Genomic DNA, 16318 nt, shown 5'->3' on the forward strand with positions numbered 1-16318 from the left:
AAAAATTCACCCATTTCTAGAAGAATCCCTTACCAGTTCTCTGAGAAAAATTACCTCCTCCAAGAAATGCTAACGTTGCAACATTAAATGAATAGGATATAAAATTGTACAGAAAGTACAGAAAAGTTTATCTCCACCTCCAATACTATTTTCAAGTATCAGAAGGAAATATACCAAAATGTCAACAAAGATATCTTAAAATGGTGATTAGGGCTAACTGGATGATTTTCTAAAATGGATATATATTTTTAAAATTTAAACTTTAAAAAGCTAATTTGGATTCTGGAGCCTTTAAGTAATTTCCTCAAAAAACAAGAAAAAAATGATTTTCTTATTTTTCAGTTTCCACTTAATGATTACACTAAAAAGCTTAAAGTTTTTTGAGCTCTGAAAAAATTCTCCAAAGTTAAAATACTATTTTTTGCAAAGGGTCAATCATACACAATCCTGCTAATATATAAAGAAACATTAAGCTCTGCCAGAACAAAAATCTTCAGAACTTTTTTTTTTTTTTACTCTCAAAAAGAAATGACCTCAACTATTAAAAAAAAGGAAAAAAGAATACAGTCTTCCAACACAGGACATACTTCCCAAAAAAAGTTTCAATTCCCCTGCTGTCTAAATAGAGGGCCCTATAAGAGTCCTTCTGAATGCACACCAGATGGAAATTTCTGCTCTATGATGATGTGCTACAATGCATCTTGAAATCCCCACAGCTCAAACATTATGCAATAATTGCAACATTAATTAACATTAACAATCAACATTAATAAATAAATTCTATGCCTAAAATCACACAGCAGATGGGAGGAAAATCCAGATCACTTTATTCCATTTTAGTGTTCAGTCCATCAGCACAAGTTCTCTTGTCAAGAGAAGCTCCACACAGCCTACAAGGGCATTAACTACCTTTCCTTTCCCCATCTGCCAATCAATCGCGTCAGACAGCAAGGCAGTGCAACCTTTGAATGTTTCTAAACACCGACCAACGTGGGAAATAGTTCAAAACGTATGCTGGCCTATCAGTTCCCGTTTCCAAATCACTGTTGAGTTAATTATATTACTAAGGGATGGAGGAAAGCATGGTAGTGAGTATCAGACATGGGCTATGGAGTCATACAGCTCCGACTTTGAGTAGCGGCTCTCATCAAAACCTGCTGTGAACCTTAACCTCTACGGACCTATGTTTTCTGTACAAGATGAAGTGAACGGGACCCATACTCTCTAAGGTCTTTTCTAGGCTAGTAAACAGTGATTGTGCACATTCCTGGCGGAAAGGCAGCAAAAGCAGTATACTAGAGCATTCGTCGTCTCACTGGCAAGCACTGGGGCTGGCTTATCCGGCTCCCACCAGACTGAGAGCCTGCACCCAGGCAGCCGGACAAGCAGTTCGTAAGCTCCAGGGCCTACTCGGTCCAGAACTCGGTGTGGGCAGGTGTTCAGTGCATGTCTGCTGAAGGAACAAAGGAATGAATGTGTTTTACTGATCAAGTTATTGCCCTCACTAAACAGGAAATGGTCATAAGTAAAACAATCACGTACAAAGTGAAAAACTCTTCTGTGTTTGCCTGGCCTAATGTTAACAGCATTATCGCCTGCTATGAACTCTACTTCCGAGACAGTGAGAGGCAAAGAAACTGGTCAGTATAAACACAATGTCCTTTTGAACTCTGAAAAGGCTTGAAAAAAAACCCAACCTACGAAGCCAGGTGGTTCAAAGTCCTGCAAAAGGGAAATGAGAACAGTCAACTTAATCTCAAGTAGATCTTCTCCACTTCCTCAACTCTCTTCCCTCTTCCAGCCCTTCCAGCCTGGCTTGTCCCTCACCAGGTCACTGCCCCAGTCAGCAACAACCTTCCAGATGCCAAAATCAAGGAACACATCAGTCTTCGCCTTACTGCGCCTCAGTGGCATGCGGCACCGCTGTCCACTCATTTCTTCTCCAAAACACTTCTCTGGCCCCCAGGGCTCTACACGTTCCTGAAATTCTCCTACCTTTCTGGACATGTCTGCCAGCATCCCCTTCTCTGAATGTTCTCAAGCGGCCTGAAGGTCCCTAAAGACTCCACCCTGAGCCCTATTCTCTTTCACACCCTCTCTGAGTGCATGCACACATTCCGTAGACCTTAAAGATCACTGGAATACAAGTAACTCCTGAATTTCTAGCTACAGCTGAAAGCTCCATTCTGGATTCCAGACTCCTGTGTCCAACTGCCTACCTGATTCCGCCTCTATGTCTCACAGAGATCTCAACCTAATATGCCCACACTGAAGTCTTCATCTTCCCCCTCAACTCTCTCTCACAAAATCTTTTCATTTCATCAAAAAGCACCGCCATCTACCCGTTCATTTAAATCAGAAGCCGAGTCACTCTTACCGTCTGCCTCCCCCTCACACCTCATCTCCAATCTGTCAGATCCCCGTGATTCGCCCTACAAAGCACATCCTGAAGCCACCATCTCCCTCCATCTTCAAAGCTTCCACCTGATGACCAGCTGTTCCTTCCGCAACAGTCTCCTAACGCTGGAACCGCTTAGCATCCAGGGCCTCTCAACAACAGTCTGCTGACTAAGCGTGGCTCTTCTCATCTGCCCCCAATTTCCACACTCCAGCAAGCCTTCCCCGACCCACGTCCTGCACGCATGGTGCTCCTTCTGCCGAACCTTCCTTCTCCTCACCTGGCTGACCCTTTCTACCCACGGGGTCCTAACTTATAGGTCGCCTCCTCAGACCATCCTCTTTTTCCTTCAGGGCTTCCTTTTCTTGTCCTTCAGAACATTTACCACGAATGTAGGTTCCTCCAACGAGCAAGATCAGTGAGAACAGAGAATGCTCTCATTGGATTCACTAGCAAACGTCCAGCCTGTGGAAAGGGCCTGGCTCATTAACAGATGTTCACTACCATGTGACTGGAGGGCTGCTGGGAGCTCCCAGTTAACTGTTACCAGACTTGTGAAAGAACAGATCTCCTGAAATCTGCTACTCGAGGCCTTCTTACCCACACTGTCTTTCCTGTTTGCTCTTTACTTTTCCTATTTGAGAAAGATTATAAGGAACATGGATACTCAAAGTAATGCTCTAGACCTTCATACCTGCATTTCATACAGAACAGAATTACATATAAAAGCATAAGATGAGGGGCACCTGGGTGGCTCAGTGGGTTAAAGCCTCTGCCTTCGGCTCAGGTCATGATCCCAGGGTCCTGGGATCGAGCCCCGTATTGGGCTCTCTGCTCAGTGGGGAGCCTGCTTTACCTCCTCTCTCTCTGCCTGCCTCTCTGCCTGCTTGTGATCGCTGTCTGTCATGAATAAATAAAATTTAAAAAAAAAAAATAAAAATAAAAACACAAGATGAGGGACGCCTGGATGGCTCATCAGAAGAGCACATGACTCTTGACCTCAGGGACGTGTGTTCAAGCCCCACACTGGCTGTAAAGATCACTTAAATAAATAAAACGTTTTAAAAAAAAAAAAAGATGAACATACACATTCCCTTCAAAAGAATGCATTTCTACACAACGAAAGTTTAAAAAACAAAACAAAGGAGCCTTCTTTTTCAAAATGAAGTTATCTTACATTATGACCTGATGTGCAAAATGCTATTTAACAGGTAAAAAATCTTGGTTTCTTACTAAGTTGTAACACCAACCTTAAAACTGGTTGCAACATTTAATCATAAGATAATTTTTAAAAGTCAAGGAAAAAATTAAGCAAGTACATATAATTCTCCTTGCCGTTTTCTAGAACTAAAATGTGTGACATCTATATGGTATAAAGTCCCTATAATTTTTGAAGCTGTAGCGAACAAACAATAGTTTTACTGCAAACATAGCAAGTAACAGTTAAAAAGAGCCAATCATTACTATTGCAATATTTTAACTCAATAGGCTAAATCACATTACTCTCTTTTAAATATTTACACTAGGATAAATAGTATTCGCAGCTTTGTGAAAATACAGCACTCACTTACTTAGGCTTTTAAAATCAATAAATAGGAATTTAGGGACCATCTCACACGGGAACAGCAATCTATCTAAAGCATGATCTCCTTGTTTGTTAGGCCTCCCATAACAGGGAGTTGGCCAGGCAGTAAGTTGTGACTCCAGCAACTAGGAAAACCTAGTAGCTTCCATTTTTCTTTTACTTGGTATCAATTAGTGCACATCATGAGGCCTAAATGAAAAGTCACACAACGACATAAGATGACAGACACTCCTACTAGGCAGCTGGTCTTGGTTAACAGAAAAATAATTCTTAAAAAGATTATCCAGAGAATAAGAGTAACCAGGATATTGAAAAGGAAAGTCAAAGTCTCTCACACCAATTATTCCTTAGTTCCACTCTTTTAACCATTCTAGAAGGGTGAGAAGAGAAATGTCCTACTAACAGGATAAATGTGGCAGCTCTGGCTCAAGAAACCCAAAGACACTGTTTTACTAGTGCTTTTACTTGGCTGTTACACAAAATGATCAGAAGTTATAAAATCTCAAAAAAAGTAATATGAAATTTAAAAAAATCATTCTATATTGTGTAAGGAATTTTATTTTTACCTTGGAAAAGCATCCCAAATAGCCTCTTTGACCTGCGGACCTGCAAAGCCTGCAAAGCCTCGACCAGCTGCAGGCACAGGACCAGAGAGGGAGAGAGCACGAGTGTGGGGGTGGAGGGTCACCGCGGAGATGGAGCAGAGAGGTGCGTGCAGTGGCAGCGCAGAGCGCCGGTGCCTCCGCTGATAGCGCCTCCGCTGATAGCTATCCTACCGAGCCGCCAGCAGGAAGATGAGGATTTGGTTAATTCAGCCCACACATCAGATTAAAAATCAAGCGAAGTGGTGTGAGAAGCAACACGAACCAACACAGCAACACAGAGGAGCTCGGGTCTCTCTCGGATGCTCCACCTTCGGCAGGACAACAGACGGCGTCATGAGAATAGGAGTCGTATTCTGCGTGTTTTGGAATTCAGGATTTTTATATCAGTAATCAAGTTCAGAGAGGGAAGCAAATCAATGCTTATAGGGCTTTATTTTGTTAAAAAGCTACTTGTGGTTTATGCGCGTATGGCTTATTAGAAATAGTAACGGCTCATGTTAATAATATGGTTAATATGGGTCAGGCACTGGGCCACAGGCTTATTTTACAGGGATCATCTCGTGCAATTTTTACACCAACTAATAATAATAATAGGTCTTCGGATAGTCCCCCTTTTACAATTTCAGAAACAGAAAGGCTGAGGGACTGCCTCAGGCTCACACACTGAAGGGCAGAGCCAGGACACAAGTTCTAGTTGGTCATTCAGCTCCACGTTAGCCCTCTGCACGGCAGATAACCACATCAAAGTGGAACACCATCACATTAAAACCATTTGTAAAAATGTCTTACAACATGTAAAATAAATCAATGAATTTGGATATGGTTATTTTCTAATCTGCTTGGAAAATACAAAGTTTCATGGAACAAAACCAAGCACACACGTTTTAATGACTTAGAACTAAAGCCAAAATAAACCAATGGAGAGTGATTCCACTACTAGTTTTCTGCATCTCTTGTGTAATCCTTGGGGATGAAACAGTTCGCCCACTGCACTGATTTAAAAATCTTTATTTATTTTGCCAAGAGAAGAAAGAGATTAAATTGGAAAGAGTAAGACAAACAGTGACCATCACTGCAACAGATTGGTAACTTTAACCAAGGCCACTGAAGTCCGATTCTCGAAACAAAATTACTATTCCCTGGATCCCTATCAGCCCATTCTAATGATGCTCTGCTAATGCAGATGAAACAAATTCTTCTGGAAAAAAAGGAGCATCTTGTAAAAAAAAATATGTTCACAATAATGACCAAAGTAGACTGTATCATACAGCTGGAAAAAAAGACAAAGTACTTTCAAACAAGGAAATAAAAATAATTGTCAACTTTCAGAAATATGCACTTAAAAAAATAGGCAGTTTCTAACTGGAACAAAAACTTACAACAAACTGCAATCTGGAAGGCTCGCAAGCAGCATAAAAACTGTGGCCGCTCCGTGAGAGACACTGCAAAGAGCTCATAAAATAACAGAACACAAAGGACTGATAACCCCTTCTGTACACCAAGCACAAAGTTGGGCAACTATATGCCAGGCAGGCCAATTCCCAAATGACACTTGCCTAAAAAATACACAGCTGCCCGTCAGATAACAGGCAGCCGTCATTAAACATTCCCATTTCAAGGCCCACGTTACAAACCATGTTCACTGATGGAACATCAGGTGAGGATACTAGTATAGTGGGTTTTCAAGGAGGTGAAGATTCAAACCACCTTTATCGTGACGAATGGTGGTTGGGATGAACTGTGCCACTAAATGAGTAAATCTACCAAAAGTCATTTAAGATTTATATCATAACTGTAATCTGAATTTAAAAAAGGAACAGCACAAGGATATCATGAAAGTTCAGAACAGAAGAACTGTGCACCCACCAGTGCAATGCCATGTATTCTTAATAAAACCTCACACGCATTTAAAGTGACGTGCTAGAACTTTCTAGGGGAGTGTTAATTATTTGTGTGCATGGGTGTTGGCCAGAAGAGGCTGGGCATGGAAGGAAAAAGTGCTCCACGGATGTAATGCTTGAGTGCTCCACAATGGTCCACGGGCCAGCGCTGCGGACCAGTGGAGTTGGCAGACCAGGATTCCAGGGTCCAGTCTATCCTTTCATTAGCTGTGACCCAAAGCATCAAGAAACCTCTCTGCGTCTGAACTTTTTCCTCTGTGAAACGGAGACAATAGCAAGTACTTCATTCCTCTCACAGTGTTTTTAAAGGATTATATGGTAGTATACGTGATAGGGCTCTGAAAAGTTCAAAGCGATTTTCATAAAATGTAAAGTAATAAGAAGTGATATAATTATCAGCCCTTGAACTGATTTTCTAGAGAAAGAAACTGGCACCTGTTTTGGGCTAATAGGACAAGGTGTCCCAGCTTGGTCAGTCGGCTTCCTATCTGTGAACAAGGAACAGCGACTATTCAATCCAGGGAGGCCTTCGGCAACTATGGTTTTCTTAAACTAAAGGCCACAAGCCTTTCTCCCGGACTAGGTCCATTCTAAGGAATTCTGAAACCAAAGTCTAGTTTTCATAACAAAACCATCTCCTGGCTTCATCTCTTTGCTGTTTAGTGAACATTTTCCGAGCAGCATAAATTACTAATACCACTAGCTTTATTCAGCAGTAAAACGTAATAAAGCAGCACAGTAATCTACAACACCTGGCTAGAACCCAGACATCCCATAGCTAGTTACGTTTTCACCAAAAAGATAAATAAATAAAAAAGATATAAACACAAACACACCAACATACTATGTCAAGAGATACACACGCATATAAATGCACACACATCCAGACAATCTCACGAAGTTGTATTAAAACCATAAGCACATGCCAAAGCAGCCTCTCTGTTTTTAACATACAATACTATATAGCTCTGGGTTGCTAAGATTTGGATAAAAAGGAACCACTTTCTTCTGATCGAAAATTCACCAAGAAGCAATTCTATCTATGGAGACCTAAAATTTTAAAATCTCTGCAGTTATATATAATCTTTTTGTTAGATATGCTCAAGTGTTTTACCATAATCCTTGAATCCAGAGATAATTGGTTTTTTGCAACTTGAAGTCAAAATCCTGTTTTGATTTTATTCATGGAGAAAACAGACCAATCCCTTCCCCAGCAGAAACATATTCTGCCACTGAAAGTAGTAACTGATTCATTTTTTTAAAGCCAATCCAAATTAGAGTTAAAGAATAAACCAGTGCCTCTAATTCTATAGCATTTCAAATCCATTTTGCAGAATAAATACAGAAATAAATATGTTAGTCCCAACTGAAGTTCCTATTTTACTTAGCGCTCAGCTCTTTATAGGTCAATGAATGGGGCTAAATAGTCTGTTGCCCAGACTGAGAGCAGCTCTGTCTTAGTGGATAAACTACCTCATCAGCCTGAAGAAGTGTAAAGTCCAGCACAAACTGTACTGCTTGAATAAGAAAAATTAAGTCCAACTGAAGGTACCACGATAACAAAGAAAATAACTTTGGTTTCAAGAACTGCAAAGAAAGACTGGTCATTACAGGAAGCTGTATTAGTGCTGACAAGTTAAAGTGTTTATAGAAACTAGGAAGCTCTGGAGTGTCCCTCCCAGTCACACACTTTCCTGCCCTATTTAACCAGTCCTGTTAATGTTGCTTACATTCCCAAAGAAGTAACTGAATATAAAATATCTAAAAAAATTAACTGACAAGCATTCCTGGCCATTTTGTTAGTTTTGCTCTGTTATCTGCAGTTACACACTTTCCAGCCAAGCCCTGACTCCCATCTCCAGTCATGTAAGTTACCGAATTCCCTGACCACAGTCACACGCTGTTCCAGAGGGGGTATCTCACGTGTGTAGTGGTAGGCCATAGTGAACACACAGCCAAAGCTCAGCATCACAAATAGTTAATCCAGTGCTAAGAGACCGCTTCTGAGTATGTATATCCCGGGAGCTCGTTTATAAGAATTAGAAAGGTATCTTAAAAGCTAGAAGAGCAATGTAAATCTTGGATTCTTCTTTTTCTACAGTAAACTATTTAGCTTACCCATAATGAAACTAACCAGAAAAGGAAATGTTTTCCTTTGGGAACTTGGAAAAGAAAACATTCATGTTTGTACCCAAAATTATTACTAACAAATGAATGGCTGGCTAAAAACCTAAGCTGTGATCCCACTATCCTATCCCTTTTGCCCTGAAGACTGATTACAAGGCAGTTGCTCATCTTAAGCAAAGAAACCATAAAAAGGCTTAAAAACTATTCCTGTTTGGGTTTTTTTTTTTTTGTATTTCAATTTGCATTAATAAATGTAATAATCAATTGTTAGTTGAAACAAAAAAAGATGAATTTTATCTATCTACTAACTCTCTTCGCCTGATGGTTTTACTTTTACTTTTTTTTTAATTTTTAATTTTTTATTAACATGTAATGTATTATCAGCCCCAGGGGTACAGCTCTGTGAATCGCCAGGTTACACACTTCACAGCACTCACCATAGCACGTACCCTCCCCAATGTCCATAACCCAACCACCTGGTTTTACTTTTTCTATCCAAGACTCAAGAATATACATTGTTAAACATAAAAAGAAAAATTATGACTGTAATATAAGGACTTCCCAGCTCCTAAAAAATTAACAGACTAGCGTACAGAAATGATTCCTATTTCCCAGAAGACACTTAATGTGGGATGTTTCTTTTTTTTCTAGAAGAACCTTATAATTAGGAATGTCTAAAAAAGGAGGAAATAAAATAAGTGTCAGGCTTTTATGCTAGTGAGAGAGCAAAAGACAAACAAGGCATACCAATGGAGCTTCTACTTTGGTGGGAGACCCAAACACAAGTGCAAACAAGTGGAGTACAGGCAACCAAACGAGGGCTGGAAGCAAGCACAGCAAGGAGAACACAGGGCACAGAGCTACATTCCAGCCGGAGGGCTGGAGAAAGCTCTGACCCTAAGGCACTGTTCCCCAAGGCGGCCCAAGGAGCGAATTCATCCAAATCACTGATGACTATCTGTTATACATACACATCACCGGGTCCCATCCCAGATTCCTGAATCAGAGCCTCTTGGGATGAGTCTAGAACTCTGCTTTTGTTTTGTTTTGTATCAAACAGGCATTCCAGTGAATCTGATGCAAGGGGTCCGCGGACCACATTTAGTCACACTGAAATGTGATTACCATTCTTCTAAGTCAAGGGTAGGACCTACTGAATATATATAGTCGTGAAAAACCCTGACAGAAAGACCTTGTAAAGACAGCCACAGCAGCAGAAAATCAGGGTATGTGGAACTGAGAGGTTATCAGGTGTGTGAAGTAGTCTAATGAATACACTGTTGGAATCATAGGCAAGCTCACGAGGCTTGACTCAAATAAAGAGTTGAACTCTGTTCTGGAGGTAAGGGGGAAAGAACACAGCTTTCTGAACAAACCCGTGTAGTGTTTGAACAAGATTACCTGGGAGTCCAAGCAAGAGGTACTAAGACATTAATGGAAAGAGGGAAAGGAGGGAGCAGATGCAAGAGATTTTTCATCAGTGGAAAAAATAGGACTTGTGAATTTGCTGCATGTGGAGAAGAAAAGGAATTAAAGAGGACCGGCAGGAATATTTTAAATGAGTCAGGTGCCCTCTTGATGTCTACCACTGTGCCAAGCACCACACAGCAGCCAAAAGCACAAGAGTCATTAATTCAACGTAATACTTGAACTCCTCCTATACGTTGACAGGCACCATTAACAATGCCAAGGATACACACAGGAAAAAAATTCCTGTCCTCCAGGAGTTTAAAATTACATCCTTCCCTGTTCCTCTCTTCTTCTGTCCCTACTTTTTATGGGGCAAAGTATTTCTGGAGCTTGTAACTCCTTGTGCTCAAGACCTTCTTCGTTCCTAAAGCATCAGCTGGGCCCAGTGAAGAACATGTAGGCCCTCACTCTGACTGGTTTTGGTTATTTGTTCTTAATGGCAAATACTCAGGAATGCTTTTTCTCCACTACAATGACAGCACAGTCTTGATACAAAACTGTTAGAATGTAAACGTCCAAGGATGCCTGGGTGGCTCAGTCGGTTAAGCCACTGCCTTCAGCTCAGGTCATGATCCCAGGGTTCTGGGATCGAGTCCCGCATCGGGCTCCTTGCTCAGCTGTGAGCCTGCTTCTCTCTCTGCCTCTGCCTGCCACTCTGCCTGCTTGTGCGCTCTCTCTCTCTCTGACAAATAAATAAATACGATCTTAAAAAAAAAAAAAAAAAGAAAGAAAGAAAGAAAAAAGAATGTAACGTCCAAAATCAAGTGTCATTGAGGCCCAACTTCAATGAAATGGACTTATAGAACTTTCCCTCAGAAACCTTTAGAGTCCAGCTGTTTATTCCTTCATCCAGTCAATACCAACCGTACGCTTTTGCAGCTGGATGTTTCTCCCCTGACCTAGAAGGATGAATAACGTCTTCAGAAACCTTAGAGTGGAGAGTATGGTTTGTTCAAGAAAATGAATTAAGAAGAAAGGAGAGTAAGCAGCACCTAAAAGCAAGATGGAGGGTGACAAGAGACGAGAAACAGTGTGCGGAGGAACTATTGGCTATAAAATAAGAAATACCGACCAGAGGACAAAAATCAACCATGAGTCTGAGAACTGGACAGAGGTCACTTGTCAAGTTAAATTCATAACTGTCAGCATATAATGCTGCCAACGACTCGATTTTAATAACATGAGACAGTCTCTGCCTTTCGTTAATGGACAAAGTACCTGACGAGATACACACACCCAAGAGGAAAACTATACAAGACAGTAGGTAACCAGCAGCTACCGTTGTACGGCGCCCGTGAGAGCCATAATGCAGAGAAAGTAAAGATCCAAAACTCAGCTTTATAAAAAGCCGTCGTGAACCCAGTTCTAGAACTTTTAATAGCCAAGACAGCTTCTGAGTACAAACTCTAACAGCAAAGACTGCCGGCTGTGTGTCGTTCTGTAGCCACACCCGTAAGTGTGGATCACTTCAATGCCAATGACATCATCAAACAACTTTCTAAGCAGTTTTACTTTCAAATGTCACTCCTTTGGGATCATATTACAGTAAAACACTTCAAATCTGAACCACCTCCAAAGTGCAAACAGTCTAGACTGTTATCATTCCCGGGGATCTTTCCGGTCTTCGGCAAATAAAACCCAGAGTACAATCAAAGCATTCACAATTAAACTGCAAAACACTTGATTAAAAAAAAATTGATTTCAATCATTATTTTGTATCTTTAACCTAGATCAGATCCTTTTCTTTTCCCACCCTCTCCACAGCGCTGTATAACGGCTATAAACATTACAGCAGTCTAAGATTATTTTGCTTCTAAAGAAGAAACGTTTTGTAAAATGTGCTTAGAAACCTTAGAAAAACACACACATAGAATGCAACAGTGACTTAAATGTTATCAAGGACTTTAATCTCTTTATAAATTAATCTGAATCATAAAAGGAGTACATCAAAAGGCCACACAGATGACACATCTGAACAACGAGGTGCAGTTACTGAGCTCGCAGTCTGAAAACAAAAGATCAATTTTTCAGAAGGATGAATATTGTTGCTACAATTAGGAGGAAATTGTTTTCAAAAGTAGAGTAAAATTAGGAGAAAGTACCTAAGAAAATCATCTCACTCACAAAAAAGAATAATGACCAATTACACATAACTGTTTCACCAAATCTCAGGGGTTTACTTTATTTTTATCTTGCTTCAGAAAGCAGCTCATCTATATAGCAATCCAAATTTCTGAGGCTAAAATTCTGGATAGATACATTTTAATGTGGAAGTCAGTGAAAAAAGGTATGTTAGAATCAGTCACCGGTAAATGTTATTAAAATAAAACGACAACAATGTAAAAGAACAAATCTCTTACCAGTTGAAACTCTCGACGCCGGTCATAGGCATTCTGTATACCACTATCTGCCCATAATGCTCTTATAACAGGGAGGTATTGCAAAAAAACTTGAGTTTCCACCATTCCCTGGGATGCCATGGGAGAGCGGGTGTCAAACGCCATCATCTTGTCTCCGTTGACTTGGTTTGAGTTATCTCCCCATGGAATATGAAGCTTCTCTCGAGCATCTACCAGCACCCTCATACCTTTGTTTAAAAAGAAAGAGAAAGGTGTGCTAGGAGTCATTAGATATTCTCACGGATTCTATTCCATTATTATCTTCTAAAGCCTCTAACTACTGCAGGCTCACCTCCTCCCAAACTGGAGACCAACACTGAAACAAACACCCTTAACTTCTCAGAGCTTAAAAAAAACTAACACTTGTTCACAATCATAAGATTAGAGCCTTGAAAAGCAAATACTATAAACACAATTGCTCTTTTTGAACGATTTTAACATGTTCTAATTTATAAGATAACTTTTTATAAACTTTTAATAGAAGGTAGTCACGGGATGCCTGGGTGGCTCAGTTGGGTAAGCCGCTGCCTTTGGCTCGAGTCTTGATCCCAGGGTCCTTGGATAGAGTCCCAAATCGGGCTCCTTGCTCGGCTGGGAGCCTGCTGCTCTGCCTGCTTGTGCTCTCTCTCTGTCAAATAAATAAAATCTTTAAAAAAAAAAGAAAAAAGGTAGTCACAAGAGAACCAAAACCAGTAAAGAATAAAGAAATCACGCTGCACAGGCCAACTTCCAAGCTCTGAAAAAAACAGCTGCAGCTAAGATTTTCTGAGCCCCTCAAAGACATTTAAGAAATGCTAAGAGTCAAACATTATCACTCTGAGTTCGTCTGCTCCCTGAGCAGCACCCGGCTGTAACCCAATATCGAGTGGTCTCTTTTTTTTTTTTAAAGATTTTATTTATGAAAGAGATCGCACAAAGGAGCGGAGGAGCAAAGGGGGAGGGTGGGAGAGAATCCCAAGCAGACTCTAAGCTGAATGTGGAGCCTGATGCAGGGCTAGATCTCACAACCGAGATCATGAACTGAGCCGAAAATCGAGTGAGAGATTAAGTCACCCAGGCGCCCCAACACCAAGTCTTCTAAGAATCCATCTGAAACTCAAAAACTCCCAAACCAAGCGTCTAGTCAGTGTAAGTCACAGGAAAGCCTTAGATTTCCCCAACAGGGAGGAAGAGCAACTGCAAAAAGTACATAGAAACAGAGAATTCAACTCACAGAGCTTAATCCAAACCCAGGATTTCTAATCACTGAACTGTTACCTTTGGTCCATCTTAATTAACAGTCACATGACTACTCAGTCAATTGTCTGGATAACGTTTTGCTGTCAATCTTCCGATCACGCCAACTCAAAAAAGTAGATGTCTAGTGACTTATTTCATCTCATAACCAGTGCTCAAAGTAGGTCACACTTACGACCCAGTGCACAATAAGGACCAGGTGTTTACATGGCCCATAATCAGTTAACACGCTAACCCTATTCATTGACATAACTCCTTAAGTTCAGCGGCATCAGGATACAAAGGTACTTTCAATTAAGGACTGGCAAGGCGGATCTCTAAGCCTTGAAAGAGACCTTAATTAGTTTTGTGCTCAACAGTAGGATGGGAAAAATACAACTGTTTTATACAGCCTAACTGCAGCAATGCCAGGGCTCAGAGCTGGCTGGCTGTCATCTGTGAGCTCCTGGCCTAGTGCTCTTCTAATTACCCCACGACTCCCACCCCTTGACCCCCACCCCCTCCTGGGGGGTCGGGGGTGGTGGATATTTTTCCTCAACTCAATTCTGGGAGGGAAAAAAACAGGTGATGAGAAGGTGTTGCTTAAGAACTTCCTGAACAAAAAAAATCCCACTTAAAGAAACGCTGCTGGCAAATCTACTGAAATCTGTAGCAAACCCCTGGAGAACTGCTACCCAGATGGTGGCTTCCTGAGGCACCTGAAGTACCAGGCTCTGTATCTCAAATTTGCCAAAATGCCTCTTACAAATTAGAAAATGTTAGTTTCAGTGAACGTAACTGTCACTGAAATAAGAACCATCTTCTCCAATTCTCTGAAAGCCCAAAAATTATCTGTGTATTTTTCACTTACAAACAGCTTAATTTAAAACAACAACAACAACAACAACAACAAAAAAAACACTTGTCAAATAGAAGCAGAGCCTATGATCCAAGCCGACAGCGACTTACTAACTCAACCTGTACAGGCTCCGCATCACTTTTTAGGCCAAAGATTTTTTATACCAAAGCACGACTTCATTTAAATAGGAGAGCAAGTGGTGGTTACACCCCCCCCCCCAAGTTATTAAGCAAAAAGGAGAGAGAATCGTGTTGCAGAGTGATTGCAGGCAAAACATCCTGCCCGACCGTGACAAGGGGGCGAAAAACCACTGATGCTAATTTTTTCAGACTAACTGTATGGGTCTACTCTTTCCTGATGCCAGCCCAGTACACAGGACTCCCTGAAGTTGCGTTATCTTTGACCAAAAGGGCCCAGGAACTGTCACCTTTCGCCCTTGACAAGTCTCAGGCAAAAGTTTCCTTATTGAGACGGTTCCAGGACTCCCTCGCTTAGGAGGCGGCCAAAGAAGCAAGGAGTTGGGAGCAGCCCCGACCCCATGTGACTCGGGTCACCCACCCGGGGCGGCGAGGCTGGGCAGGCAGTGCCGGGCCGGCGGATGGGGGTGAGGGTCCGGGGTTGACTCTTGGGTCTTTTGGCCTCGTCTGGAGGAAGGCAGGCGCGATCACCCAGCACCCCGAGAAGCCCGACTCGCCTCACTTCCCTCTCGGAGGGGACGAGGCCAGCGGCGGGGGGTGGGGTGGGGGACCACCCATGACCCCCTCTCGAACTGCAAGGTGGAAAGCGGGGCGCCCCCGGGCATCCTCCCCCCGAGGGCGCGAGGGCTCCCCGCGCAAGCAGGACCGACGCCCGGGGCGCGCCCCCTTCCCGCCCGCCCGCCCGGCGGGCCCGGTCCTCCGCCAGGGACAGGAGCGAACGAGGGCGGTGCCCGGCCCCGCGCCGGCCGCCTCCGCCCCCCCCCAACCCCCCGGCCCGGCCAGTGCCGGGCCCACGGTCTCCGCGCGACCCCCGCCCGGCACCTTTAATCACGTTGCTGTAGATGGTGGGGCGGAACTCCTCGCGCGCGCGCTGGTCGAAGTCCTGCCCATGGATGATCCGCATCTGCTTCAGGAAGGTGGACTTGCCGCTCTCGCCCGCGCCCAGCAGCAGGATCTTCACGAGCCGCTTCACGTAGGTCTTCTCCCGGGACAGGCATTTGTCGATCTCCTTGGACTTGCGCTGCTGCTCGGCCTCGCCGCTCGTCAGCACGCAGCCGGGGAAGCACACGGACAGCACGGACCGCGACGGCAGGAAGTCCGCCATCTTGCCGCCGCCGCCGCCGCCTCGGCGGGCCCCTCCGGCTCCCTCCACCTCCTCCTCGGGCGGCGGGCGGCTCCTGCAACGAGGCTCGAGGGCGGGGAGCGCTGCGGCGGCCCGAGCGCGCCCGCGGAGGGAGGGAACCAGCGAGGTGACTCGCAGGGCGGGCCGGGCAGGGCGGGCCGGGCGAGCAGGGGAGGGAGGGAAGGAGGGCGGGCCCAGGAGGGGCGGTGGCCCCCGGGCGTGCGCGCGCCCGCCGCCTTTCAGGAGCGCGCACGCACGCACACCGCGGCCGCTTTCCAGCCTCCCCGGCCTCCGCGAGTCACGCTCGAGCCCGGCGCGCGCGGGGGTGGGGGCAGCTGGGAATGGTCACGTGGTCTCCGGCCGGTCCGGGCGCGCGCTGGCGGAGCTCGACTTTCTGTTTCCTTTTAATTAGCTGCCCTCACTGGCGGGCAGAAGCCTC

The 16318-nt window shown here is 43.6% G+C and overlaps 1 protein-coding gene across 1 annotated transcript in view; it reads right to left on the bottom strand.

The window, feature by feature from the left end:
- Positions 1 to 16040, bottom strand: part of GNA13 (G protein subunit alpha 13) — a 38674-nt gene extending 22634 nt beyond the window's left edge. Inside the window, exons 1-2 of the mRNA XM_032870783.1 lie at positions 15579 to 16040; positions 12447 to 12673 (exon numbers count right to left, since the gene is read on the bottom strand). Of these exons, the coding sequence (XP_032726674.1) occupies positions 12447 to 12673; positions 15579 to 15861 (510 nt within the window). The 5' untranslated portion in view covers positions 15862 to 16040. The remainder of the gene's footprint in view (positions 1 to 12446; positions 12674 to 15578) is intronic.
- Between the last annotated feature and the right edge of the window lie 278 nt (positions 16041 to 16318).

Source organism: Lontra canadensis, unplaced genomic scaffold, assembly GCF_010015895.1.
Source record: "Lontra canadensis isolate GAN:19392208 unplaced genomic scaffold, GSC_riverotter_1.0 scaffold41, whole genome shotgun sequence".
NCBI classification, from domain to species: Eukaryota; Metazoa; Chordata; class Mammalia; order Carnivora; family Mustelidae; genus Lontra; species Lontra canadensis.